The sequence below is a fragment of the Apostichopus japonicus genome, chromosome 5 (genome assembly GCF_037975245.1).
Source record: "Apostichopus japonicus isolate 1M-3 chromosome 5, ASM3797524v1, whole genome shotgun sequence".
In the NCBI taxonomy this organism is placed as follows: domain Eukaryota; kingdom Metazoa; phylum Echinodermata; class Holothuroidea; order Aspidochirotida; family Stichopodidae; genus Apostichopus; species Apostichopus japonicus.
This window is the reverse complement of record NC_092565.1, coordinates 7,153,752-7,166,404: the sequence shown is the minus strand read 5'-3', so window position 1 is coordinate 7,166,404 and position 12,653 is coordinate 7,153,752. Positions and strand designations below refer to the sequence as shown.

General features: G+C 36.7%; 2 protein-coding genes across 3 annotated transcripts in view; one reads left to right on the top strand and one right to left on the bottom strand.

Moving 5' to 3' along the window:
- Positions 1–1,828, bottom strand: part of LOC139967461 (U5 small nuclear ribonucleoprotein 200 kDa helicase-like) — a 41,133-nt gene extending 39,305 nt beyond the window's left edge. For both annotated transcript variants that reach the window (XM_071971310.1, XM_071971311.1), the window contains exons 1-2: positions 1,618–1,828; positions 655–818 (exon numbers count right to left, since the gene is read on the bottom strand). In XM_071971310.1, coding sequence (XP_071827411.1) covers positions 655–818; positions 1,618–1,662 — 209 coding nt within the window. In that variant the 5' untranslated portion in view covers positions 1,663–1,828. The remainder of the gene's footprint in view (positions 1–654; positions 819–1,617) is intronic.
- Positions 1,829–3,116: 1,288 nt separating this feature from the next.
- On the top strand, positions 3,117–10,582 carry LOC139967462 (ribose-5-phosphate isomerase-like). Its single transcript, XM_071971312.1, has 8 exons — positions 3,117–3,498; positions 4,620–4,680; positions 5,010–5,125; positions 5,842–5,906; positions 6,393–6,461; positions 7,049–7,190; positions 8,150–8,252; positions 9,012–10,582. The coding sequence occupies exons 1-8, from the start codon at positions 3,247–3,249 to the stop codon at positions 9,095–9,097; spliced, it is 894 nt and encodes a 297-aa protein (XP_071827413.1). The 5' UTR covers positions 3,117–3,246; the 3' UTR covers positions 9,098–10,582.
- Positions 10,583–12,653: the final 2,071 nt, after the last annotated feature.

Sequence of the window (12,653 nt, the reverse complement as noted above, 5' to 3'; positions counted from 1 at the left end):
GAAAACTTTATTTCTTCAACAACAACAAAATGCATATTGATGAAATTAATAGGGCTTCAGAGAACTTGGCAGATAAGCTAAAATATTACATGTACTGCATTCCCAGCATAAAGAAAGTTTTAACAGAATATGGAATCATTTGAAATCATAGACCACCTATTGTGATCCACTCCTGGGAAAAGAGTTTAGCCAGTCAAAAATCGTTCCATTCAATCAACCATATCTTGATTTGGGTACATGATATTAAAGTGGGATTTCCATCTAACAGTGCGGAATATATTTCTTTATGCACGTGTCACATTGTCCATCCAAGGAATATCCCTTTAAGCTTGTTTTGACTGTAACAAGAAAGTCATTAACCATGCTTACTTGGTTCTTTCCAAATAGTAATATTTAACTTGCTTGCAAGATTTCAAGTTTTGGACCATTGGCTAAGTGACCAGCAAGAGTATAATCCTGCACTAGCTTATGTCAACAAACATGACAAGTAATCAAGGAATAAAACCAGTTGCATCAATCATTAGTTTTATAGTATGTCTTTAAAAAACCCTCTTTCTTGAATTTTCCTAAAAATGATGAGTTTATGATATATAGCATTAATTTTTTAAAACAGAAATAATTTAGGCCTAAATCCAATCTGCAGCTTAGCCCTACTTGATTTTCCGTTCTTCTTGCATTGGTGGTTTATTCCTTTTTGCTTTGTCTCCCATCCTGCTGCCAGTAGTCCGCCCTGACAAGCTCATCACCTCTCCGGTGGCTTCATCTCGTCCTCGCCTCTCGATGAGAGATCGGTCAGCTTGTAGGACTAAGTTTGAGTTCTACAAGGTAGAGATCAGAGTTGATATTGTGTAAAAATTGTGATTGCTAGTAACGCTTAGCATTCAGCTGGAGTATTAGTTTAAATTGGGCATTTTTCAAGATTAATTCGCTTTATCAATGGTTTACATTTAGCCTAATGGCAGCAGACACATTTTACATTTGATTGAGACAGCACCACTGGCTCAAGTATTTCTAGTAGCCTAGTGTAGCATGCAGGTTTTGCATTTTGTAGTTTTGATGGATCCACTTTTACTATGCTTTTTTCCCTTGGTGCCTAGGCTGTTTAGTGATGCATAATAATATCTAAATTCTAACTAACCTGCTAGGCCTAGGCCAGTAAGACTTAAGTGCATTAGTATTTTAGTACTACTACTAGGCTAGTACTAGTAGTAGTAATAAGACTAAGTAAGACAGTAAGAGTATTTCTATTCTGCTTGGCTATTTTTTATCATCTTTTTCAGTTTCATAAATTTAATGAAAATTTTGTCGAATCAGCTTTAAACATATCAAGCCTTTGTTAGGGGACCATGAAAATATGTGGTTATATTGATTATTTGAAGAGTATACAAAATGTTTTCGCTGTCAAGAAAAACTTGCTCATTTGTTTAATTTCGAAAAGTTGAACCAGTGCATGTGAAAACGTTGCGATAACGTTTCACTTAAGCCTAGGCGTCAGTGTGCTACAGCCTATGCTCTAGCCTAACATAGCAGGCACAAGCTTGCCTATCGTACAAAAGCACTGACAATATGCGTGCAGACAGCCCGCCGCGTTGGATAAATAAAAAGAAGTTTACTTACCGCCTTGTACTCATACTGCAAGGATCTGGCTGTAGCTCCAGCCATAGCTAACTTCTAGCTAGGCTTTAAGAAGCCTCTAACCAGTCGTGGAATAAATTAAGCAAGCTCTCACAACGACGATATTTATTTTCAAACGAAAATAAAGTTAGTGATTAAGCTAGCACATGTATCCCTTCACATAAGCCAATGTAGTAAGGCCTGCACTGCGAAGGGAAAGCCGACTCTTGTTTGGCATGTGCCTGCAGCAAACTGCAGTATGCATTTGTCAGGCTAAAACTTTAGTAAGATATTGTACCTTCGGAAGGTGAATTATCTTTGCTTTTATTCACAGAGCTTGCCTTTCGAATTGCAAAACGATAGCTCAGTAGCTTAAACATATATCAAAACGAAGAATTATTCTGAAACTTAAAATATATCTAGAATCTCAGAGGTCATAGATAGTGGAAGAGGAGCTGCTTTGACATTTCTTTACTGTATGAGAAAGTGATCCCAGTGGCTGGGTGCTGGTGTAAAGCTTCGGAAGCTAGCTGCAGGACCTACATATATATTATTTATAGTCCACTCTTGGCCCGGGCAATGGTTTTCAAGCTCAACATTTATTTGGAATGTATATCCTTAATTCTTCTTTTTGTATTTTAGCAAATTATTGGGGAGTACTACTGAAGCACATGTTTCTTATTATTAAAAAAACCGCTATTACCCTGCAGTTCCTGGCTATTCAGCGGGGGACGGTCCCTCAACCTCTTTTAGGGCGAAAACAAATATGGAGTTCATCTCATTTTGATGATAAGTTTTGTCCCCAGTTAATTTCTTTTTGCAAGAACCAACAACTGATATTATTTTATCGTGAGCATGTTCACCGTCTTATTTCATTTTCATTTCATGTTCATTTATTTGTTTTCACATTCAATATATTACACAATAATAGAAGAAAATGTATGTGACAAGTGGAGGAGGTCTGAGAAAGCCGAGGCTCTTACGAAGCAGACCCCCTTACAAAGACAAAAAGAAAAGAAAAAATAATGAACAATGCATGCAAACGTTCAATAACGGAAGGAAACGATTACTCAAATTTGATCGCCGCCGATGGGGACCGAGATTTGACTTTCGTCCAGTGAAGCACATGCAAAGTTCAGGCAATGCTGCAGTGTTATACCCAGAAATAAAATATGTTCTTATGATTGAGGTTTAGGGTCTGATGTTTCGATCCAATAGCAGAATCTTCGGAGACAGCATCACACAAGGGAGTTGTTAACAATTCAGTGCTAACAAATGCTAAATGCTAAGGCAGAGAGCACTATAGTTTTACAGACATTACGAATTCTCGGTAACTGTGGAATATCTTGAACATCTGCAATTCGATGAATTTATTTTTCTTGTACTGAACGTCTATACAAAGTTTGAACTTTGATCATTGATTTATTGGTTCTATTTGATTGCTATTAGATTGTTCGTAATTACCAATGAGACAATCGGAAACTATATGAACTAACAACAACCTTGGCTCAATTGAGAATCTGCAACCAATAAGTCAGCGAATAACTTTTCAGCGTAGTATATGCTGGTGTTGTTCTGGCCCCTGTGGCTTCTCTTTGCTACTATCGTTTACATCATGGTGTCCAGAGAAACATGTTTACTTCCGTGACCCCGCGAACACTTGTTGTCGTGAGAAATTTGTGCACAGGTACAAGATGTTACCATCGCCATAATTTGGCGCTTCATGACATGCGGAACAGGACTTCGGGTATTGTCCGGCAATTCCTTATCTTCCATAGACTGAAACAGCCAAAGCTCCCAAACAAGCAGCCATTTACTACAATGAATTTAGTCGAACAAGCTAAACAAGCAGCAGCCTATGCGGCCGTAGACAACCATGTGAAAGTAAGTGACGACTTCAAAATATCACTACGTACGCATACACTTGAGTTTTTAGGGGGTAAACACTCAATTTCACCTTAGCCGCAGCCTAACGTTAGGCCTAACCTTGGACCGGACTTTGAACTTGGGCCTCTATACTCTAGTGCATATGTCTTTAAGCTAGTAAATTACTTAAAGTTAGTGATAGTAATGGAACTTGGTCATTTCCAGACCAACATTTTCAGTTTGCAAGCCCAAGGTTATATTAGTTACGCAGTAAATATATAACCGTCAGACGGTTCCCGATTCCAGTTTACTATTTAGCCGTCACTTCCGTCTGACATGCGCAGTTATCAGTCTTGCGGACTTGTGATTTTCCTGCGGTGCCGGCGGACGATCCGGTAACCAAGTTATTTTGCCGTCCCGCAAATTTTCTGGCGGTTTTCTGCGCGTTACTACTATTTGACCGTTATGTTGCTTCTTCATCCACCACTAGTTTTTGTACTTCTTCTTCGCTGCTTCGAAACCTTGTGTCCTGGCGCCAAAATGAAATGCATTGCTCCTTCTCGAATGTACAAATGGCACTTTCGATAGCAGAAAACGAGTCAAAACTATCACCTACAGCTCATTCACTCATTCAAAGACAACCTTCAAAATGGCGGCTAATCGCAAGATTGATAACTGCGCATGTCAGATGGAAGTAAATAGTAAACTGGAATTGGGAACCGTCTGATGGCTATATATCCACTTCCTATTAGTTATAACCTCAAAAACTATGCTAGATAATAACACATCTGTTCAACAATTAACATCCGGCTAAATTCATTTTAAGTTCACTTAAGGCCCACAGCTGTTTTTATGTTTTGATTGATTTTGATCGTAATTTTTGGAAATGGTATCAGAATTTTTGTGTTGTTATGTCAATTCTATTCTTTTCATTTCAAGTTAGATTTTGACTTAAAGAAGCTACCAAAACTTGTCATAGTTATTCCATGATGCAACCAATACATCGTTAGGTGCATTAATCCATAATGAGCTCTTGAGTTAGGCTGATGGAGTGCATCAAAACCTGTCATATTAAATTTTAAGAAACATACCATTTTCCTCATTTTTGCATATCCCTTTCTATATTTCTATTCTAATAGGATGGTTTTGCTGTTGGAGTTGGCAGTGGCTCAACTGTTGTATATGCTGTTGACCGATTGGGTAAGTTGCAGCCCGGAGTAATTCATCCCGTACTTTGCATCACAAAATGTTATGCAACAAGGAAAAGAGTTTTACGATTGCATAAGTTGCATATATAGGAGCATTTGTGCATTGTAACCATATGTATTTTATCAGAAAAAGAATTTGGAGCTTCCAAAACTGCTACCCAAAACTCGGAACACTGAATTGACACTTGTACTTGAAACAGAGTTGTACGCATTCAAGTCGTGCCATAAAAATATATGACGGCCATCTTCATACATCCTTGCAAATTATATGGTACAGTACTTACCAGTTGTTAAATTTTTGTTTTCCTATTCCTCTAACAGCTGAATTGGTAAAAACCAAAAACTTCAAGCTTGAGTGTGTTCCAACGTCATTTCAAGCCCGGGAGCTGATCATCAGTAATGGTCTTAAACTGAGCGACTTGGAAAGGAGTCCAGTGGTATGTTAAATAGGAAATATTTTCCTGATTAACGTTGCAGAAATGCAAAGAAGAAAGTGGTTATGTGTTGCTTCATCCTTTAATCATGATCTACACCAAGTACTCAGCATCTCAAACTGTTGTCGAAAAACGGGTTAAAAGATTGTGTTCTGGTGGATTAAAAATTGCTCGGGTCCTTGTTGACAAACCAATTCATAAAGGCAAAACTCTAGTTTGGTTGAAGATGAATGTTGTAAATGGTTTGATGTTAACATTGTGAATCATATCAAACTTTAGGAACAACACCCTGCTATGATAATACCATCCTTCCCCTTGTCATTCAGTAGAGTATTGATATATTTGCATGTATTGCATAAAGGGGGTTGAACTAAGCTGTGCTCCTGAAGGACAGCTCAGTCCATCAGAGGGGTCAAAGGTCATCAATGCTCCCCCCCCCCCCTAGAAAAGAAAAGAAAGAAATTGCTAAAAAGTAAACTTATGGTTAGTCAGTTTCAAACTTGAACAAGCATTCTACTGCCACCCTTAAGCTATAATCATCTATTTTTCTATGTAATTTAGTACCCTTTTGATGTCTCCAATTGATGTGGAGGATAAGAATCTCCATGAAAGAGCTGTTCAAGCCTTTTCTTAGTCATTATCGTCAATATTCTACACATTTCAATTAAATAATTGATTTAAAAAAATTCAACTTGTATGTTTGAAATTTTGTATGACAGCTTGATGTTGCAATTGATGGCGCAGATGAAGTTGACAAGGATATGAATCTAATCAAAGGTGGTGGGTAAGTGACTTGATAAAATTAATTATTTAAGTCATCAATAGGGCAGGGGAGGATGGGGGTGGAAAAAAATTATTGTTAAGTAAAGGTGCATGATTCGTTAATGCGCTCAAGTTTGTTTATATGGTGACAAAACTATTCCGCAAAGAGGTTTGAAAGATTTGCATAATTTTTTGTTCTGTTTATGCCTGTAATGAAAATCAAGTATGTCTTTAAAAATTCACAAACGTTTGTGGGGGGATGGTGAGGGGGGTGCATGGGGACTGGAAGGCAGGGGTGGTATAATTTCTAGTTGGACAACAAACTATCCTTGTTATAGCCAGTATATTTACACTATAAGCCCTCGTTCATTGCACATGAAGTAAACCTACCAGCCTTAGTGAAGGGAAATCTAGTTTGTCAACTAGGGACATTCTTCAATATCAGCACTGGAAGGTTTCCTATCTATATGGTTTCTTAATTTTGTTCCATTTTCCTTTTTTCTATCAGTGGCTGTCTTACACAAGAGAAGATTGTAGCAGCCAATGCGAAGTCTTTTATCGTTATTGCCGATTACAGGTAAGGGTGCAAATGACATATTTTCTTGACAGAATACCTTCATGGGCAACCTGAAAAAAAAATGTCTTTGAGCTTTAAGTTCCTTGAAAGTTGAGATGAAGGTAGTACTTCAATTTTAGCCCCCCCCCCCGCCCCCAAAAAAAAGTTTTGTTTCTTGTAGGTGAGACCAATAACCAGATAGCAACACACAGTCCAAAATGTTTTTTATACCACATCATTTAGCTAATTATCCCCAAAGAAAAAACATCTGGTTCCAATTTTTGCGACTGACAGTTTATGACTGTAACATCAGTTCCATGATACAGATGGTAGTTTCTTCCCCTTCAGAACCAGAAGTGATTTTGTTACCGCCATTTTCATTCAGGTTTGTTCATATGAAATTAAAAAGCGAAAGCTGGAGAAAATGTCTGTAGATTTTGATTCTATAATTGGACAGAGTTTCATTCACAATTCATTAGATACATACATATATGATATGAACAATGATATTAATAATGTTAGTGATGATGGCTGATTCAATTAATTAGGGACAATAGAGGTAAAAAATATTGATTTGATGTTTCCTTTTTTCTTTAATCTGTCAATAGGAAACGATCTGCTCAGCTGGGTACTCAGTGGACCAAAGGTGTCCCGATTGAAGTGATCCCAATGGCCTATAAACCTGTGCAGAAGAAAATACAGGAGAAGTTTGGTGGAAAGGCAGTCCTCAGAATGGCCAAAGCCAAAGCGGTATGCTTGTGATAGTTTGGTTATGGATTCTGAAGGCTTAGCATTAATTATCAAATATGATACTGAACATAAAACTGTAGGTATTTAGAATAAAACAGTAGTAGCCTGCAGTCATATTTCATTGTGTCCATTGAGTTGGGGAGGGGAGATGAGGGGTGGAGTTGAAGTGTGTAAACTTCAAGGAAGCTACTATACTTTGCAGTCTGTACTGACATCTCTGGAAATCATAGAAATGTTGCTGCATTGTTCAGGCCAGCCAAATGCTAGTGTACTCCAGCATGTATATTCTGCCATGTCATTTTCAAGCTTCAGTTTGAGTCTTATATAAATCAATATCTATCGACAGTGTCCCTCGTACATAACAGTTCTCATTTCTGGTGGGTTGTGTTTGTGGATGGACCAGGTCATTTCTGGCTGTTGAATGTTATGTAGGTTCTCAGTATCTCAGTGAAATTAAAATACAAAAAGAATCAGATGGCATTTTTGAAAGGTCTCTGGTATTTCCATATTCTTGCAATTAACATCATGGTTTATAATAAGTCTTGATAGATAGACAGACGGACACACAGATTGGAAAGAAAATTCATTTTACATGTGCAATATTTTTCATCGAAGAAAGAAGGATTTTATTTCCTACAATTTTTCTAATTGCTATTCTTTTCTTCATACCCTGTTAACCCTTAACCCCACGGTTTTACAAAACTAGTGAGAGATGGGACTGGAAGAGAGAATAAATGTTTCCATTTGTGCTGTTTATTCCTTTCAATATTGAAGAAGACAGAGGTTTTGTCGAATTGTTATTTCTTTCTCAGTGACAACCCCTTCACTGGAAACAGCCAGTATTTGAGAGTGGAAGAAAATACATTTTTGAAACACGTTACTTTGTTTCAATAGAGATGGAGAAATGATATTATTCCTTCGTAAATGTTTTTGTTGTCTTACTCTTCCTACTCAAACAGGGGCCTGTCGTCACTGACAATAGTAATTTAATACTAGACTGGCAGTTTACGGAAGTTCCTTCCAGCTGGCAAAATGTAAACCAAGAAATCATGATGATACCTGGTAGGTAGCACCTTCAATTTTCCAATTTTTCAATTCTACAGTCCCAGTCTTGAACTGGTCAAGGTTTCATTGTAAGTATGGGTTAGAAGTAAAAGTCTAAAATATTTAGATGCAACATTTTCTGATTTACTGTTTTCCATATGGTACACAATAATATGGGAAAGTGTCAGGTGCTAAATTATTTTTAAAAATTGAATGGAACCATGAAATTAACATTTTAATTTAACATTCATTCCGTGAAGCTACAATCATTTCATGCCTGGAACCGAGTGTTAAGTAGAATAGGGTTTATCTTTCTGGCAATTTTAGCAAGCCTTCCAAGCATAACTCAATATAATATTATAAGGAATCAAACAGAGACATCTCTTGAGATATCTTTGTTCATTTCTTCATTGATAGGTTCTTTTTTTGTTTACAAAATATAGCGTAAGTCAGTGATCGTGACAATTGCTGATGTAAACACGAGCATTCACATAAACGTCCATCTGAGCATTCACATAAGCATTGATATAAATATTCAGATAAGCATCAATATGAATATTCACATAGCCATTCATATCTGTATTCACATCAGTGATCTTTGAGCATTCACACAGCTTTCACATTCTAATTGATGTGAAACATTGCAAAGAGCAGCAGTTTTTGTTTTCCAGAATCATGGTCAACAAAACATGTAGGTCTTATTAAGGCAGTTCCACCCATCATCAACAGTGTTAGATTTTTTGTTTACATTTGCTTGTGCTTTTGTTGATTTGACAGGTGTAGTTGATACTGGACTTTTCATCAATATGGCTGAGAAGGCTTACTTTGGAATGGAAGATGGACAAGTGGAGACACAGGAGTGAACAACCGAGCTGAGGTAAAATACAGAAAAGTTCTTCAGCTCTTACGGCGAAGAAAGATTAACGGCCATGGATATTTTCTTGCGAAATCAACTTTCAGTACTAAACCTTGTATTTGTTTCATTATTTCACCTAGGTGACTTTTATGTTAACATTGTTTGAAAAGCTCCTTTTAGTGAGTTACTAAACTTCTTATAGCATGTTGTTATGTTTCCTTTATAAAACAAAGTCATTCATTTTGTACATAAGGTTCTGTTAAGTTTAATGTTGATGGTATCTAACAGGGTTCTTTGAGCAAAAGATAGCTATGAGAATGTTTGAAATTTAGGGAAAGCAATTTGAGGCATAGATCTGGAATGTGAAGCTGTTTGTTTGAAGTCATGCAACACCAGGTTAAATCATTGTTGCAAAAGTGACTTTAATTGATGATAGAAAGTTGCTGTGAAAGTTGAGCATAACTCTTTTTGCAAGGAAGGAATGCACTTGTTCAATCGTTCCTTTTTTTCTGGATTTGGGGGTTTTAGGACTCGTATCAGAGGTTTGTTGAGGACAGAGGTGCTTATGAGCAACTGGCATTGTTTATAATATTGCCATGGAAACACGTCAGCCCAAAGTAGGTCATTAATTTGATGCATTAATGTCACAACAGATGTGTTTAATTAATCAACAATGTTGGTTTCTTTTTAAACTAGTAGGAGTTTCACTTAGGTCCACAACACCTCAACCAATGTCTCAATTTGCATATAACAATATGGGCTGATGGTTGGGGGGGTATTATAATGTAGGCAAATTATCAATTGGTTGCACCACTTTCTACAAGAAGAAAACACTCATTGATTGATTCAAATAATAAACTAGTTATCTGAGTAGGGAATGAGCAGATATATAGCTCACTATGGGTTGTATAAGTTTAGAAATGAAACTATAAAAATGGAACACATCTTACTATTGATTTTGTTGAATATTTTTTTTATTTATCATATTTTCTTTTTTAGCTCAAAGAGTCTTATCCAAGTTATCATATGCATGTGTTCATTCTGTTGTTTGCTTGAGTTATATTTTGAGGCTAGCTGACTTGATGCATGTGTTGGTGTTAACTTGCAAGTTTTCTAATGTTTTTGTTATTCTGTTTGTTTTTTGTTTGCGGTTGCGGTGATGTAGGAGTTGTATTGGTAAAAGATTTGACCTCATTGGTGCTTATTTATATTTTGAATGAGCCTTTGATTTCTTGAGTTAAATGTAACTATTTCAAGCAGCCCTGGGTTTTAAGAAATACCATCTGTCACAGAATGGCCACAATGAGACAGCCAAATTCAAGGAATAAGACATATTGACCACCTTAAGCAAGAAACTGATCTATATCAATATTATTCAGAAAGAAGCAAGAAAACAACAAAGTGTAACAAAAACTTGATAATATTGAGCATTTAGAAAAATGAAAGTTGTTGGTCTTACTCCATGTCTGATTGTCTCCTTCCGTCTGTTAAGTTAAAAAAAATACTGAAATTTCTTCATTTAATTCGGGAGAGTTCATTGTGCAATATTCTGTAGCATAGCATTTTGCTTTAGAGGTCAGAGGTCATCAGGGTCAAAGAACTTCAATCCATGATGAAAAGGTTTTGATAACCATTGTAAACTCATATTGAAATGAAATTAACATGCAGTTTTCTTTCAAGCTTTCTGGCTATGACACACTCTTCCTAATTTTACAGTATATTTTGGTTTTCTATCTTTTACGATATTTTGATATTCATATATCAATACCGGTTAGTTCTCTGTTCATTATCTTTATGTATTGTGCTAGGGATTTATAAGCTTTTGATCAGTGCAGCACCAGGGGTATTGAAAATTATTGTGTTTCTAAACTCGCATTTGACAATTTTTGTACAATTGATCCTTGATCGATTGACCAGATGTCCAAAGAATTGCCTACAGGGGGAAAGGACAAAATTTACATTTTGAATTTATAACCCTTCCTGTATGATACAGCTCATTATACATGAGCACAATACTCAAAACCTTTATGGCAAAGGTAAGGCTGACTAGCTGGATTTCAAAAATGAAACTTCTGAGGATTTCTTCAGCTGTAAAAGAAATAAAAGTACCTACTGCCCTCTTTTACACAAACTGGATCTTCATGTGTTGTCATTTTGAGTTACATGTTATTTGCCGATAGACTGCTCTGTGTGATGAATGCAACTGCTGCCACCAAAAGAGATTAAAATGTCTTTCTATGGGGGTGTTTTATTTGGATATTATTCCATATATCCTGCCAATTCAGGAGAACAAATGTCAATGTAGTATACTGCGGGGCTGTTCAGTTGTTGCTGAAACGAGGAATAAGACCATGGAGGTATAAACCAAATAATTGATCACCATTTTGGAATCTTTTGCAATTTATATTAAGACTCAATTGAATTGTCAATTAATTATCCACTAGTCTAATATGGGAGAAAATGTTCTACAGTTTAAAAAAAGAGATGGAGAGGCTATTCTTGTATAATCTGACCATCTCTGTCAAAATTTGCCGGAAATTGTCACCCCAAAACCAAACCGACTGCTTTCGGTACATCTTCTCTGCTTTTAGCATAGCATCCCGGCAGTCGTAGAGAATGAGGTCAGTTTGAGGAAAGGTGCTGAAATATTGATGTTTGTGTTGAGGTTTCATCCTCGGTTATACCTACTGTTTGGCTAAAGGGAATGTTTACATTCATCACGGGGCAATGGAACCATCTTTTCTGGTTTTCTTTCAAACTAATACTTCTGCACAGTCAGCAACAGGGTCAATTAGACAATGCGGTTATACAAAGTTGAAGATCAGGTCCCTGTTTGGAGCAGGTCATGCTTAAATTCACCTTGCGCCACGGTCATGCCGTCAACCATAAGTGTGTTACGTCTGCCTAAATCTCTTCCTCGTGGTCACTTCCTCTTTTGGATTATGCTAATGGCCTGCAGTGTGACTGGCATTTGGCACCTCCGATCTTTCTATTATATAATCTCGACTTAACACCATCACTTGCTGTGTCGCTACATGGGACAACCTTCAATGAAAATAACACTTATTATGGCAAATCACAGCATAGTTGGGCCATTTGGTTATAGTTGAGCAATGAATTTTAGCTGTTAAATGCTTGGACTCAAAAAGGATGCTTGGATTGTTTCCGGGGGAGGGGGGGGTGGTTATCCTTTCTGTTTCTCTGTTTTCTTCAACAGAAAATATAAACAGATTGACCTTTTTCATATCTACATTTCTAGGGAAGCTCACCTGAATAATTAAAATATAAAATGGGGAAAGTTTAAAGACATTCATTTTGCAAAGTTTGAATTACATTTTTGCCTTTTTTTTTTTCCGAGCACAATGTATTCCTTTAAGATTGATTCTGATTGACAGTAAGTAATTCACATGTCACAGATAATGATGGGGAGTATAACTAACAGAAGAAACGAAGTCCATAACTAAAGCTATGACTTATTAAGAGTCACTCCACTTATGGTAGAGTCACTGAAAGTTCTTATCATTAAATTCTATGACCCAAGTGATTGGGGAAAAAGGTGTTAT

What these genes read in the sequence shown, in the direction of transcription:
- LOC139967462 (XM_071971312.1), top strand. Translation starts at nt 3,247, where the DNA reads ATGTTTACTTCCGTGACCCCGCGAACACTTGTTGTCGTGAGAAATTTG. An exon ending in ATATGCTGTTGACCGATTGG is followed by an intron (nt 4,681 to 5,009) that starts GTAAGTTGCAGC and finishes TTCCTCTAACAG; the next exon opens with CTGAATTGGTAAAAACCAAA. An exon ending in AATCTAATCAAAGGTGGTGG is followed by an intron (nt 5,907 to 6,392) that starts GTAAGTGACTTG and finishes TTTTTCTATCAG; the next exon opens with TGGCTGTCTTACACAAGAGA.